This window comes from Strigops habroptila, chromosome 7, assembly GCF_004027225.2.
Source record: "Strigops habroptila isolate Jane chromosome 7, bStrHab1.2.pri, whole genome shotgun sequence".
Lineage (NCBI taxonomy): Eukaryota > Metazoa > Chordata > Aves > Psittaciformes > Psittacidae > Strigops > Strigops habroptila.
In genome coordinates, this window is record NC_044283.2 from 13,941,046 (window position 1) to 13,957,960 (window position 16,915).

A 16,915-nucleotide genomic window follows, 5' to 3' on the forward strand; every position below is an offset into this window, starting at 1 on the left:
GGATTAAATCTAGAAATAATATTTTCAATTGCTTTATGAAGCATTACACTTAATCCTCAACATATTATTCTATTTATATTTTAACCTGTATAAGGAAATAATTTAAATATCAAGTATGTAAATGGATTTTTATAACCGTACTTACAGAAAAAACAGCAGCCACAGTCTCAACAGCACCAGTACTTAGAGTAACATAGGGGATTGTCTTATGATTGATCCCAGCTTCACTAAAGATGCTGTTTGTGTAGTACCAAATCTGTATTAGAGAGAAGAAAATAAGTTGTTAATCATTATGGCTTGAACTACAATATATTGGTATTCACTTCAAGCATCTGATCTGCCACATACCAGACTTGTTAAAACAGTGAGCATTCCCGCATGACTGAGGGCTGGGCAGGACAACAAATGAAGGGAAGGTGCAAATTTCAGGTGAATTAGTCACAACACTGCTGTACTTCTGCTTGCAGACCCAGGCAGAATTATAAACAGCTTTAACTTGATTTAGCTTAATTCACTTTAGGAGTAAATCAAAGAAACTCACTTTAAGCTTGAACCAGGGGATACAAATAGGTTTCAGGTAACTGAGTCACACCACTTAAGAAGCTGTTTTGAGTGGCTTTATGGAATATTTCAATGGCACGTAACGACAGGAGAAAACAGGAAAGCGATGCTGAAAGGCATTGCAGAAACTGCTCCTTTTCTCACAGGAGCTGTGAGCTGTCTCTAACCTCACTGCAGTGTGGACATCTGCAGTCAAGCCATCACCCTAATCTCTCTTTATTATTATCAACAGAAAGAAAAAATACTTTTAGAGTGAGAGTTGCTTGGTGAAAAGTAAAAAGCTGCTTTTAGGATGAAATGAAACATAGGTTAGTAGGAGCTGTCATTAATGGACAGAAACACAGGGAGCATAGGGTTACTAGCTTAGAGGAAGTAGTTCATATTTGGTCAGTAAAAACACATCCAGTGGTGACAATATCCAGAGAGAGAATATGTAGTGGTAACACTCTATAATAACAAGTCTGGTAAGTATCGGAGTCCCATTCACAACACAAATAAAGTATGAAAACCATATAATATTTATGTTGGACTCCAGGTGACAGCAAAGACCTAGCCAAAGATTTTGTCTGCCAAAAGCATGCAACTAGTAGAGACTGCCCTGGAGAGAGGAAAGATAGCTGATTTACTAGAGAAGATGAAAACCAACTGAAACAATTGACTATCAGAAGAAAATAAAGTTCTAAACCACAGCTGATTACCTGTGACAAAAAAACTGAAAGCCAGAGATAATGATGGCACTAAACATAAAAGTAGGAGTGATATTTTTTCCCATATGCTGTCCACATGACAAACACTGCTAAAGAAAAGGCTTTTCTGATGAATGGAAGTGTATTGATTGCATGAGGAAACCCCTGCTTCCTTCCAGCACATTACGTATGTTATATTCATTCATCAAGCTACTGATTCAGGAGCTCTGTAAAACCAAAAGTAATTCTAAATGCCCAACTGGCCCTTCAGCAAAGGTGCCTGCCCCAGTCCAAAAAAGAAAATCCACTCATCTAACATAAAGCAAAAGAAAACAAAATACCAAGGACTAAAAAGTCGACTGCATCACCTTACAGATAAAGAGAAGCTGACTGAAGACTTTTATGCCTACTGCTGGTACATCATGTCTCACCAGAATAGATGAAGGGACAATAAGTGACAGCAGCAAACTTCTCTATATGAAGTAATCTGCCTTCATGTAGCGTGCACTGATGTTAACTGTGCATTTCATTGGTCTGTCGACACAGAACTGACCGAAGCAAAACCAAGATCAGCTCCAAAGTCCCTCTGAAAAGTTTGTGCCCACTGATAAATTTTTTGGGACCCAATACAACCTATTCACCATCCATACACCTACAGAGCATATAAGGAAAGCAAGGTAACACAAACGCATTATAAAAGTAATTTTTATTTCTCCATACTATAAGATTGAATAATTTATGCAATCAAAGTCAGAAACCATGTAATTTAGGCATTTCATTTTTGATATCAGTTTTGCATAGCAGATAGAGCTAATAAAAATGATGTCGATATTGCAGATCTGAAGACCTTGAAATAGAAAAAAAGAGGCCAAAGAGCCACTTAATCAGACAACTCCTGAATGCAATTTGCCAAAATGTAACAACTAGAACATAAGATGTTTCATAAGTGGTTTTATAGAGGAGTATGACTGACCATTATGGGTAAGAATGGTGGTAACACAGCCAGATTAAAAAACTAGCAGAGCAAAGACAGGATGAGGTTCATTCACTTACTAGTTTCTGTAGCAGCACAAAAATAAATTAGCGTAAAAATTAATATGATGTACATGTTTTGAAACAGTAAAAGCGAACGTTTTCCAGCCTGTGTATCATTAAACAGGGAAATACATTGCTCTAGGATATTACTGAGGTAAACTTACTAGGCTAATGATGACTTCTTCTTTCACTTAAGTTATTTTTCTAACATGTTTTTTGTTGGCTCAAGGTGGAAGATGAATAAATTTATTATGGATCATATGTGTCATGGATAAATTTTATCAGATGAAAACAGACAAACTTAGATTCATTTATTTAGGTCAATTTAGGTTACACTGCCTGGTACGTCATTATAACTGAATGCCTTAATATGATCAGGGCTTCACCAGGATTTCTGTGGAAATCCACAAAACACTATTTTTAAGCAAAACAATTTTTTATTGTAAAGTAAAAGCCTTAACAGGAAGCAAGTGTTCTCAGATACCAGTAGGATGATTACGGAAGTCTGGCAGTTGGTGATTTCCCGGGAGGGTGACCCAAGGCTCTTGCCTGAAAGAAGTTCAAGTTTCCTATGTGCCTTTCCCAGATGGTAGTTGTGGAAAAGACCAGACTGATTAGTGGGGCACTACAGGCAAAGCAAATGATGGCAGATACGAGTTAGAAGGAAGTGTTCACAGCCAGTTAAACCTTGCTGATGCTGGCTCACACCCAACAGGTTACTTCAGACACAGTCAGGCAAACCAAGACCTGGGTTCAGCAGTACCTGTCACACCTGTACCTGCCTCTAATCTCTGAGGTTCAGGTGATTTGAGCAACATCAGCCGGGAAAACCATGCAAAAGAAACAAAGAATTGAAACCTGGTCTCTTAAGCAAGTGGCCCAGCTGTTTCTCTTGACTTCTCTTATAATTTACTTGGGTTTACTATTAACTGTTACTATTAACTATTTAAATAATCAATTTCAGAACACAAATTTTGTGTGAATTTTTTTTTTTTTTTGTTGTTTTTTTCATGTTTAGCTACATAGCATGGGAATAGAATCAAAGTAATAGTAAAAAAATGGTAAGGCTTGAAACAGCCAACTTAACACACAGGTTTCCTGACAAAGATAGCTCTTCTGAGGCATATATTCAGAAAGTGGCCACATAATGGCACTTTAAAATAACTCTGGCATCTGTTTTGGACTGAACACATTTCACTATCCCACACCCTCACTCTAGCAAGTGAGGCTTTGTTCTGCCTTGGAATACTGGACAATTTCTTTCATCTATTAAATATCCTCAAAGCCATAAAACTCTTCTATTTTCCCTGAAAAATTAGCCGTGGCCTTTTTTTTTTTTTTTTTAAGGCAATGTGCGTTATTATGTGAACAGTCTGTTTCTTACAGCAAGTGTCCTTTTAGTTCACCTATGCATTGATAAATCTTAGAAAGACTGGATGACAAGATAATTCTATTTCTTTTCTTAAAAAAGTATCCACAGTGAGGAACAAAATAGCCTGTCATTAGCACTGAAATCCTACAATTGCAAGAAAATACCACCAATACAAACGTTTTTATAGTTTAACCCACAGTATGAAAAAATCTTCCAGTTCCCTCCTAGTATTTTGTTGTTAAAAAATTTTATATACCAGAGTTCTAGTTACATTTATCTTTTAGATGGTCTCGGACAAATTACTTTGTATTAAGAGTTTTAAAGCTATAGAGATACCTGAGATAAGCTTGAACTAGTTGTCTTATCAGAAGCATTTGACTTATTATCACTGATTAGCTCTGGGGGGAGGAGGTGAGGGGGAAACTAGCTGAAGTGTGCTGTAATGCACAAAGCCACAGAGAGCTCCCTTCAGCAGCAATAGTATTGCCTTTCATATGTGTAAGCAATGAACGCCTTTGAACTCTGATAAAAGCCTGTTTTGCTTTGAGGTGCTTCATGAGAACATTTGTGTTGTGCAATGTGAAGCATCCAAGCCTGATGTCACAGTCTGCAGGAAGGAATGTTCTGGCTGAATGTAAAGAAAACTCCTTTCACAGTGTAAGTTGTGAAAACACCTGGCACAGGTTGCCCAGGGAGATTGTGGAGTCTTCACCCTTGGACTTACTTAGCTCGACTGTAGAATGCTCTCAGTAGCCAGAAGCAGCCCTGCAGTCAGTCCTACTCTGGGCCATGTCTTGGACCAGATGACCTCCAAAGAGCCCTTCCAACCTAAATTTTCCTGTGACCCTCTCCTAACTGATGCAATAGGCTCAGACAGATGAAAAAGGATACTTTGATATCATCAGACACTTTAATGGTCAACAGGACTTTTTGATATTGACTGTTCTGTGTCTTTTTTTCCTCTTTTGCTCTACTTTCTATATTGAAGCACAGCTAATTATTCCAATGTAAGAAACAACAACAAAAATCAAACACCCTGTAAAACCTCTTAAAATCACTTATAGGAACTTCTGCTGACTTCTATAAGTACAGAACTGAGTTAATCTAAGCAGAAATATCTATTGAAAAGACCAAGTTTACCTAACATGAACAAACATGGGGCATATCAGACCAGATCTTAACTTAGCAGAAACAAAGAATGTGGGTATCAGAAGCAGAAGCTGCACACACTTTCATTGCTGATCTGTGCTACCTTTTCATATATTCCTTCAAAGTCCACACAACATGGTTTCTCTTCCTTTTATTTGTTTAAAAACCCCCAACAAACAATAGAGATCTCTGTGGACCTTCCCACAACTGGGTAACAAAATCACAACTAACAAGAAACAGCCAAAAATGAAAGTCATAGAGATTGCTGAATGATACAGCATGAACCTTGTATTAAAAAGAAAGAAAAGAGCACCCCAGGAGATGCCATGGCGTGAAGAAGGATACTTACAGCATTTAGGCCACAGAGCTGGTAGCAGCCCATGGTGATGACCACGGTAATGACCTGCCATCGCACTGCACGGGTTCTCAGGAGCTGAAGTACCGACACTAACTTGGTGTTTCTTTGGACTTGAGACTCTGCCAAAACTTCCTCTACTTCATGTGACACGTCATCTTTTCCAAGGAAGGTCTGAAACGCTATAAGGAGAGGACATGTACTTTAGGACAGATGTTTGGCACTATGTGCATTTATAACAGGCTTGTTTCATAGAAATGGAAATGTGTGACAAAAATAGGAGACATGCATGGGCTACAACTTAAATGTTTTTCTGTCAACAATGTCTTTCTGCTCTGGTTATGAACAGGCTCATCCCTGCAATTGGTCTCAGAAACTGCAACCAGAATATAAATTATTTGGCACCCTACCAGATGTCTCCTTATATAATATAATTGAAGGTCCAGTGCAGAGTCAAAACCCTGTGCAATCTGAAAAAAGGGTTTAATAGCAAAGCAGTTCTGAACATTATTTGACTTGGCTACTTCTGCAGCCTAACAATATAGCAAACCGCATTGCTGGAGATAGATAGGTAGCATAAAGACGTTATAAATGTAAATACATAAGTAAGTCTGGTAAACCAAGAAAAGGCAGACATTTGGAAGGAATAGCTACTACTCTTCATACTACCCCTTGTTTTTACAAGCATATAGACAAGAATTCACTTTGTCAAGATTATTAATATTAGAAAGAATAATCCAGAGCAGTTCAAGACTTTCTATTTGTCAACACTGGAGTCACAGAAGTGAATTTACCTGCAAATGTAAGGAAACAAACCTTGTGTCCCCAGAAAAACATACCATTTAGTGTTATAGTATTGCACATTGATGACTTCCTGAGATATCCTACCACTGGGAATAATAAAAGCTTTCCATCTCACACCTCCTCCAAGATGTACTACAAAGTGATACCTTCTAATTGAGGTGGTGTATCTTCACCAACCTTGTTTTACAGTTACTGTATATGCTGATGATACCTTCATCACAATCTTATGAACATACCCCAGCAGTTGGCTTTTTAAGAGATGTTTAAAATGCTCATCATCTTGGAACGACTGCAGAGAAACAATGGCATTACACATAGCCCTGCAACAAGGCTTTGTGATCCAGCAGGATGCTAACTCTAAAAACAATCCTTTACACAGCAGGTCATTTAAAATTGTTATTTTTATTAAGTGATTAAGTTGATTTACTTTTCCTAAGAACCAAACAATTTTTTTCTTTTATCCACAGCTTTGCATAGTACTGCATATAAATAAATGACCTTCACATTTTTTAGTATGTATACAATCTTCTGGATCACAGAAAGGGCTTGGATGGTCAAGAAAGACAGCAACACTGACTAGCCATATTTAAAATGACCGGACACCATTTAGGTTTCAAAGTTACAAAATTTTAACTTTACCCAGTAGGTGAAAAGGCCAAGTAGTGTCATTTGAATATCATGAGGGATAGTAAACAAAAATGAACCTGTGGTGTCCTCAGAGCATCCCTCTCCATCCCTTTGGTGAATGCTCAACACTGCACACTCTTCCTGGCTCCCAGTCTGGCAGCACATGAAACAAACTCAAGCTCTGGGCCAAGATTTTCAGAGGCAGTTAGCACTTCTACTGCATTTTAATGGGCCCTATGTGATTCTGCTTAACAAGAAGGATGATTTTCTGAAGAGATGAACACTGACCACCTCTGGGTGTTGAGTCAGTTCATAACATTAATTTATTCTGATGCCCAGTTCTTCTCTGGGGGGAGGAGAGGTCAGAATTTTTAAGTCTCTCAGAAACAGCATGAAATTTATCTTTTCATGGAGGTCTTACAGTCAGAAATGAGTTAACAAATTCAGACCTCAGAATCCAGAATTTAAGTTGCTGAGTTTCACCCTTGTGCCACTGCCCATTTATTATTAAATGACATGCTAAACACTCATTAAAATGAGTGTGATGTATTTAAAGAAACTGATGAGAAATGCAAAATTAGAACAATGTGTGCCTATGGTATTTTAAAGTCAATGTCTCATGCTTAAGTTACACTTTCCTCAGTATTATTAGAGCACTGATAAGGAGAAATTCAGATAAAGATGGTATATCACCATAGTCATCTTAGAAAAAATTCTCTTGGATTTTTAAGCATCTGGTTTACCAGCGTAAATTAGGTCAGTGCACGATTTTCTGTATTTTTCCTGTCCTTAAAATCCTCAGCATTACTTTAGGGAACCCAAGTAAAAAATATAGGTGCAGTCAAGTAAAAAGAAAGCAATCTGTCTTTTCTGCACAAGGGAGCTTCTTGTATTTCTAGAGGGAGCAGGAAGTAAAAAACTGCAATTACCAAAATTACCAAGTACAAGGCAAAAAAAAAATCCCTTAGACACCTGCTTTCTTTTTCTCCCCTCCCTAGTATTAGGACCAGAGATGTAAATGCCACTAGGAAACTTTGATGGATACTTAAAATTACCAACAAGTCAAGAAATGCTAAGAAAATGCTATGTTATGCATGCACAGTTTAAGTAGACAACACTCAGTCTTCTTGGAAAAACACATTTCCCTGCTACTCAACACATCTTCAATTTTCTTCCATTAACTGTTTTTCAGTACAGTAAGAATCACAATTTTATGCATAATTAATGTTGAAATAAATTCTACATTAGCAGGAAAAATTCAAAGGTCTTTCAATATGTGATGTTCGATTCTATTCATTTTACATTTTAAACCCCTGCATTACTGGCATTGAGAAGCACAGCAGTTGTTCCTCTCCCTGCTGCAATGACTCAGTTCCCTCCATCACTGGCTCTTTCTCTCTATAGGGGAATCTTATTTTTATGTCACGCTCAAAAACATCTAAGGAGTTACAGTTCTAGCAATTTTTAGACTTTTCCCAGATTTCTTTCAAATTCCCCTTGGATCAGAGGTCCTAGATGCTCAGCTTTCAAATGTCAGGGTACTGCCTTTTATAAATAACAGAAGTGGATGGTCCCAGTCAAGGGGAAAGGAGCTACAAAACCCTTCCATTTACACCACCAGTTTTTATTCATCTCAGGTAAGTGAAAACAAAATGTCTGAAACTTGTTCAAAGGTCTGGACAAAATCAGTTAGTACTGTCTTTAAAACCAATCAGGCCTTTAAAACCAATCAGGCCTTCAAATTAACGAAGATGGACATCCAAGAAGCCAACTACATGAGGAATTACTAGTTCCTTTTCCACTGCAGTACTTTCAGGACCGTGCAAAGAATTCAGTTGTTATTGTAAAGACTGAATTAGCTTGTAAACTTGAGAAGACATTTTAAAGGATCAAAGTGCTATTGTGTGGTTTACAGAATAAAGTCAGCCCCAGGCAAGAGAAGGAAGAAAAAGAGAAGTTGTCACAGGTAGTAGTTTGGGCTTATGCCTTTAAAAACAAAACGAAATGAAAAACCTCATGATTTCACTTTACTGATGATTGAGTATATTAAACCCAGGGTCTTTAACACAAAGTTTTGCCTAAGCTCTGCTTAAAGAGCATCTTCTTTGGCCACAGTGGGAGAGAGAATACTGGGCTGGAAAGTCAGGTATCTCCTGCTGATGCTGGCTGCTGTTTCTGAGCAATGGTAGACATATGAGGTGCCTCACTGTTTGCCTCAGGACTTGAAAAAGTTCACCCAACTTCAATGCTTTTAAATTGGATATGTAGTAATTTCCCTGTAGTAACTTCATGTCAACACAAAAATACTTGGCAAAATGAAAAAATAGTTATTTTCATATACCACTAATATTATTAGAGCACTGAATAGCCAGAAGAATAATTTAGATGTACCTTGTTAGGAAAGATTTAAATTGCCATTTAAATTTATCAAAATATTAATTAACTACTAACATGTAGCATAGCAAAATTTAAGAATAAATCTCAAATTTGCTATTCAATTCAGTAAATATAACTGCAAGCAAAAGACTTTAGGCTTTTCTCATGAATCAGCTCCTTCTCTTTCCAAGTAAAGGAATACACAGATCTTTGGTGAGTTATGATCCAGTTTGGGATTACATGTTCACCTGTTCTCATGTCTGCTTTCACCGATCATTAATACAAAATAGGCCTTTTCAGGTTTACTTGAAACTGGCCAAGATGTGCACTTAAAACAAAATACCTTAAAATAACACAAGAATTGCTAAATCAAGTTATGTCAAAGGTCCAGCAAACTCAGTCTTCTTTGTAAAAGACAGGAAGTTTAAGAAAAGTTTAAAAACAAAACAGACACACCATGATCACTCTAGCTTTTGGCAGTCAGCAACCATCTGAGATGGAGCCTCTACCATAAGCCAGCAAGTAGTAGTAGTAGTAGTCTTGGCTGTCTCTTCCTTTCCAATCAGCATAGCTTAAAATGCTTAAAGACATACAAAACCCCCCACAGATAACAAGGACATATATGATTTATTTTTTGCTTTCATTTAAATCACTGGATTTACAGCAATTTCTTCCTGCTGCAGCTTTGGTTTTAACATCTCTCCTGTCCATGTGAGGCCCGTGAAGGGCTTTTAGGAAAGCAGGTAGCTAATTTTTTTACAGTCATGAGCAGCCTCGCTGTTTTGTCACATGAAAAGGTATAAACTTTAAGCCATATTTCTAAGAATTAAAATCTACACTTTTCATTATACCTGTTGTAATGCTCCTTTCATCACCACGGGAGTTTTAATGCATGACTGAACACACTAGATGAACAGATATTGTATGTCACCAACAGATGTTACTGTGACATTTTATCTAAGTTATTTGACCCTTAAGACATCATAATATTCTTGTTCTCTGGCAAGCTGGGATGTCAACTGAATTCCATCGCCGATTTACACGAACTGCTACTGTAAGCAGCATCAAAAAAATGCAGGTTTCCTCCTTGTAACAGTATTCTTTAAGAGACACATCGACTCTCTAACTGAAAGTGTTTTTAACCAATGTTGCTAGTCATAAAAGTGTTCTGTCTTATCACACTACTGCTACTGTTTTCATTTATACTGCAGCATTGCCACAGTCACAGATCAGAGGTCCACTTGGCATAATAGACATCTCATGTCAAATTCCTGTGCTAGAGCTTGGATGGAAGTCTGCCTGATGTAATTATAGCAGCAGGTTTTTCTTTTTGTTCCTGTTTCTATCCCTGTTATTCTTCATTCCCACTCCTCTCTAGCAACTGAATAATGATCTCCTTCCAAAGTCCTTCTCCTCAACCATTAAAATACCCATTTCTCCTCTGCTATCTGGTGAACATTTTGAAGAAGAATCACACCAGTTAAATGCTAGGCATTTTTCTCCCTTCTGTTCTTATCAAGAGAGAAGAATGTTAGTTATTGGACCTGGGAGGGGAGCTGGGATGATTCTACCCTCTCCCCATTACCAGACTTTTAGCTTTTTAAGCAAAGCTGGTTTAGAGATTGTGCTGTTGGTCCAGTCAACTATTCTCACCCCACAACACATAAATCAGTTCTCCCACAAGGAACTGTGTAGACACCCATTAACGGACCTCAGGAGACATTACTCATCTGAGGCCTCACAACTCTTGGCCTCGCGGACTAGCTTCTCTCATGGTGGTATGGCATATGATGCCTGCCTGCTCTAACCTTATCCCTTCTCTTTTGTTATCACTTACACAAAGCATTTCATTCTTTCTCCCTCTTTCAGTCTCTTATTTGCCACTTAAAGACATCTTGCTCTTTTATACCTTTGCCAAAAAATCATAGGATCATCGAATGTTTTGGGTTGGAAGGGACCTCTAAAGATCATGTAGTTCCAACCCCAGTGCCATGGGCAGGGACACTTTCCACTACAGAATGAGGCCACTTGTATTTTGGAAGTTATATTCTGGTTATCTCCTGAGGACAGAAGGAAGGGAAAGGATAAACGCATGAACAGAACTTTGTGGAGACTCAATGACCTACGTTATCCCACTGGATTTTTATTGCTTTAAAACATTAATTAGGAAGATTAACATTGTCATCTCCATTTTAGAAGCTTTCACGTACATTTTAGGGTATTTCACAAAGACTGAAGTATTCATCTGCCTTACATACAACAGACCTTTCACAAATAACAGTTTTATATTTCACCATTAAGATATAATCCACAATGAAACGTATATTTGCATGAATAGCCTTGATCCATTAAGGGAAAGAAAACTGATTTAGCCAGAAGAGAGACTTGCGCATTTCTGATATTAATACGCAGACTTAACCTAAGAGGCAAATAATTCAAAAGCATTACTGTGGTCATCATTAAATTGGAGAATACCACATTGTCATTATATGGCTTACAAGCAGTGGGGTTTTAAATAACCCACAAACTCCTCTGGTTTCCCTTATACTAAGGTTTTTTCTCCCCCATTTCTGCTGATAATGTTAATATCCAGATGATTTTTCCTGATTGTTGGTTCACAGTTATTTATCCTCCCATTCAGTGAATTCCCCTCCGAATCTGGTTTTTTTTTTCTTCCACTGCATTACTCCAGATACCCAAAATTTGGCTCATGCCCAATCTGTATTTCTCCACGTGCCCTGGGGTGGGGAGGAAGGCTCCAAACTCCCCAGACTGGTCTAACATCGCAGGTGTCCTTTGTCCTGTCATTCCATGAATCAATCAAATTCTTTCTCCAGCTGTCCACATGCTGAACAGAGATCTAAAGATACTCTCACTTGTAAATCTGTGTTAGGAGAGGGGTGATTTGAAAGGCTATGCAATGGTAGGGAAATTGCTTGTGTTCCTAACATGCTTCATAAGAAGGCATCTAGACATTCTATAACACAGAAGTATAAGATGATATGATTTATGCTGCCTTACAGGTGGATTTTATGAATTCCAAAATTGTATCTAAGAATCATTCTTACCTATTTGGCAGCTGATATCCGACAGGCTGCTTAGCCTGTGCAACAAGGAGACCAATTCTGGAAGCATGGCAGCTTGATAGGAAAGGGAGGAAAATTTGGGGGAGTGTATACACTTCACTGTCCTATGGTCCTCTGCAAACATCTGCGTAGAAACGTCAGTCCCTAGCTGTTTTGAAAGCTCTGAAGATGACACTCAAAATGAGTTTCACTCTGTACTACAACATATCTCAGTATTATTATTTTCTTTTAGAATTTTATAGGCAGGTCAAAAAGTTTCTATTGATAAACAGTTACTTTGAATTTGTTTTATACCAGCCTCCTCTTTTCTAATTAGAGTATCTAAATTTATAGTCTTTACGGTGGCGCATGAAAGCCACCTTCTCATAATCAGAAAGGCAACTGCTAAAGCTGATTTCCTTTTAACTACCAAATAAGGTGAGGGTAACTTTGCTCTCCTGATGTCTTCTACTCCAAAACCCACCTCCAGTGCTTCTAGATTAGCTTTCAAATCAGTTTCAGAATACGTCCCAGACTGCAGTTGGCCCCCTACCAGCAACAGTAAATGCTGAGAATTTCAAGGCAGGTGGTGTTACTTTATTGTCAATTTTTTATAATCTTTAAACTCTCTCTTTCAGAGGTCCATCTTTTCTGTCAGTGCAGAGGTTTCCAGCTACTGTAGCAGGATTTCCAATAGATCCCTGCAACAAGTGTGACACTGTGCAGTAGCATTGCAGATGTGGACTCTTTGCCAGCCATAGCTCTGGAAATATATCTACAATTTTATCAGGTAGAAATGAGCCAGTTTTAAATTGGCAGCCAAGGCATGGAAGAATCCCAGCCCAGCTGTGGTGCTGCAGAGGTTACTACTACTGTTCAGTAGTAGTAGAGTCAGCCCCAGGCTGCTCACTGCTGTGTCCTTGCTGGTGCTCTGACCATGGCTGGCAGGCAAACCCTTTCCTTTGGGTCCCTGGAAAAGCTGTTCTCTGCCTCACCAAATCTCTGCTGACTCTGTAAAGCTGAAGAGTTCTCCCCAAAGCCTTGTTGCTTTTGTGCCTTTTTATTAACACTGAACTGTATCGCTAAATGCCGGAGGCTTCAACATTTACAGAATTCTTCATTCAACACCAAACTGAGACAACATGGGAGTCTCTTCATTAGTGTGCCATTTCTATTCCAGAGTGCTCATCAGAACACAAAAGGCCAGTTTTTCATTTCATAGTAGAAGAAACAGGATAGAGTGATTTGCATTAATTTCATGCTAAAAGATTACTGAAATCAAGTTGTGGGGACTGATTCTCACTTTACAAGTAATTCTGCAATCAACTAGTTGGTGACTGAAAATGTTAAGGGTTATATTCAAATGAAGTTTTGAGGAATAATTTTTAAAGCACAGTTATGTTATGCAAACATTTTGATAATATAGTAAGACTCCTTCCTTCTTTGTACGTTTCTATTTTTAATGTGTCTCTATAATAAGCAAAAGCAAATTTTCAACATTTTCTCATCCATAACAGCGTGATATATTGGAACTTACAACTGACCGTAGTAATTTTACTGGGGCAAAGCGTACAGCAGCTGTGCTCACACAAGCAAATTCTTTTATACATAGAACGTAAAGTAAGAATAAAATATTCTGCTCTGTCTATGAAACTGAAGCAAGCTATATGGAAGCACTTGAAATTTTCAGTTATATAGGTGTATGAGGTTTTTATTAGACCTACAAAGGTTATTGAGTTACAGAAGAACAGGATCAAGCACAGTGACTGCTGAAAACACCCCAGCAGCAGAACCAGTGCTTTTGTTAGCCAAACTGCGAAGACTGTAGATAAGGGAGAATCATGAAGAGAGAAACCACTTTTCACTCCCAAACAAACCCTGCAGATAGTGGCTGACGCACAACAGCAGGATGATTTGGTTAGGTTTGTATCACCATGCACAATGCTGTATAGATTAGTTCATTGTGGAATTTTATTTATAGAAGATTCAAAGCAACAATATTTACTCACACAAACAAAAAGCGTGAGGGAAAAATAATTGTCAAGAAAATCTCTCCTGTTTGAATATTCTACTTTTACTGTGATACCAGAATTACTTTCCTGCCTGAATCCCTACAATAATCACCCTTGGTTGCAAGAAAGTAACACATCATACCTTTTTCTGCCTTGCTCGTGTTATGTTTTTCAAGTAGGAGGTAACGAGGACTTTCAGGAAGAAAAGGCAGAATCACAACTTGTATCAGTGAAGGAACAATGATTGCTCCAAATAAATAAGGCCACCGAGATTCCTGCAAACAGATGCAACCAGAAGTCAGTAATACTGTCCCATAGTGATACTAGGAAGAAAAATAGCTTTGATGGAAAGCACTGTAACTTTTCATCATTCAACATATTGTGGCAGTGAGCAGAGTGTTGTCTTCTGCCTGAGCTAAGTAAGCAGTTTGAACACTTCCCCCTCAGATCACCTTACTCAAAGGTCAAGGAAGACAGAATTCAAGCCATCAACTGACTGAGAATGAAAAGAGAAACACAGGGAAGCTGGAAAACAGCAATACATAGCATATTTTTCATTTCCTTCAACATCAACAACTATACATGTAAAAATGTGAGATATATATTCAAATATATATTCCACAAGTCATCCCCACTCAGAGAAGCATCACGTATTAGCTTTAAGAACCAGTACAACATTATTTTCATAAAGTTACATATACCTGCATATTTTCTCTTAGTTTAACTGATCTAAAATATAGAGAGATATATATACATACACAAGGACTAAGCCAAGTATGTAACAGTCATAGTATGGGTAAAATCCTGATAACACTTCAGCTAAGCTGCAGTTTAGCATTTTTGTGGTTCTTGGCGTAATGCAGGCAGTGACCGTTCAGCAATTCACAGATGTTGGGAATGAACCAAGTTGGGCTGAGGTTTCTTCTACTTGGCAAAACACATTTGCCTTACAGATACAGCTAACACATAGTTGGGCAGTTTTCATCTCTATTCAAAAAAGAAGAAATAACATGACATATACAGTTCAACACAATTACAGTGAAACACAGCTATATAATTTAACAAGAAAAAAGATATCTGGCTAACTGATGTAAAGTTATCTTTATCAATGTTTTCTCTTGAAGCCAATGATTCCACCCCTTAAGCTGGCTTCCATGCTAATTTAAGTATATTCAAGTTTCACCTATCCTCCTATCCCAAATCACAGGACCTTAAATAAGTCCTTTGGTTTAATGGTAGTGCAACTAAGAATAATACACTATAGTGTTTCCCACTCTGAATTAGCTAACCTAGCTCAGATGTTCAAACGAAACACTGAGTGCCCTGTTCCCAAGTCCATTGAAGAGAAAGTGCTTTTTCTATTGCCTTGCAAGTGATCTGCTGGAAGTCTCCAGCAAGGACCTGAAACATAAGAGCCATCTGCAGCATCTCCACCAACGCAGACCCCTCTCTGGCAAGTCTCCCGTACAGAAGCCAGGCAGTTTTAACCTGCCAGAACCCCATTGCTGTGCAGGTGAAGAGCATGATGCACTGCACTATCCAGCAAATCTACTCAACTGCTAGCAAATTTCAGATACAACTTGACTATGACAATTTTCTTTGAAATCAACTGAAACAAAGTTGTTAACATCCTCAAATGCATTCATTATTTAAAACCAGCAATAGAGGGTGACCTGAGCAAAGCTCTTTCAGGGAAAGGCTGGGAAATGCAGTAGAAAATTTATCTAGCTCCCTGGGCTTACTCTCAAGACAGGATACTTTCAAGTAGCTGAAGGAGAAAGGTGCCAGCAGTATTATTTTCTCCTGCAAAATGGCCCTCAATCTGTCCGTGTTCTTAACATAGCTTCTGTTCCAATTGAATGCCAAGATGAAATTTTTTTGTCGTATTCTCCAAGTTCAGCATTCATCTATTTAATTCAATACTTTCTAATCTTAGACTTGGTTCTTAATTGAAAAGCCTGCTGAGACTTCAGTAGACCTACTGTTCAGGCATCATGTCTATCACATTTTCAAAAGCTTGGCTAGATCAAAGGCAGATTGCACTACATCCTGGCTGATTGAGCTCTGAGAAGCACGGGGGTTTGGATCCCCTCCCTCAACCATTCTATCCATTCAAAGTCCATATTTCCCTAAACAGAGATAGATAAATTTTATTTCAATATAATTTTTTACAGTCAAATCAAAGGTCAAAAGCCCCCAAACTATTTTCTGTTGATAGTTTTTATTTTACATTCTCCCACTTCAACAATGTCTAAACCACCATGTACTGCATTGTGTGGGATGCAATCCAAGCCCCAAAGCTGAATCAGGGCCTAATATATCTGAATAACTCCCAGAGAGAATATGAGGCGTATCTCCTAATCAAATTTTTCACTTGCCCTTTAAGTGATAGAGGGTTTTTGTAACAAAATCTCCTGGGATGAGAAAGCAACCTGAGAAAGGGATTCTTTCAAAAAATTTCAAGATCAAGCTTATCAGTCTTTCTAAGAGCCCCCATTAACTTCAATATACTATTTCTTCATTTGCTTTATTTAATGCAGCAGAGTGAAGAACTCAGGTTAAGACTTCAAGAACAGTTAATAATCACATAAACAAAGTAGGTATTTGTAAAGAATAAGAGAACAGGCAGTATAGCTCATCAGTTTCATTCTATGTCTGTCCGGAATAAATTTGTATAATATAAACACATTTGCCATGTACCATATAAAAAAAGTTTATAGGGCATTAGAACTTTTTACAATACCTCTAGATAAAAATTTTACACTTGATCAGCACATCATATTTTCTGTAGGTTTTTTTTCCACAGTATCAAAGACACTTATTAAAGGAAGAAAAAAAGATTACTTGGAATAAGCTGGCACCCCTATTAAAGT

General features: G+C 37.9%; 1 protein-coding gene across 2 annotated transcripts in view; it reads right to left on the bottom strand.

The window, feature by feature from the left end:
* SLC2A9 (solute carrier family 2 member 9) overlaps positions 1-16,915 on the bottom strand; it is a 109,212-nt gene that overhangs the window by 49,818 nt on the left and 42,479 nt on the right. For both annotated transcript variants that reach the window (XM_030492846.1, XM_030492845.1), the window contains 3 exons: positions 14,185-14,317; positions 5,153-5,340; positions 146-256 (listed from right to left, as the gene is read on the bottom strand). In XM_030492846.1, coding sequence (XP_030348706.1) covers positions 146-256; positions 5,153-5,340; positions 14,185-14,317 — 432 coding nt within the window. The remainder of the gene's footprint in view (positions 1-145; positions 257-5,152; positions 5,341-14,184; positions 14,318-16,915) is intronic.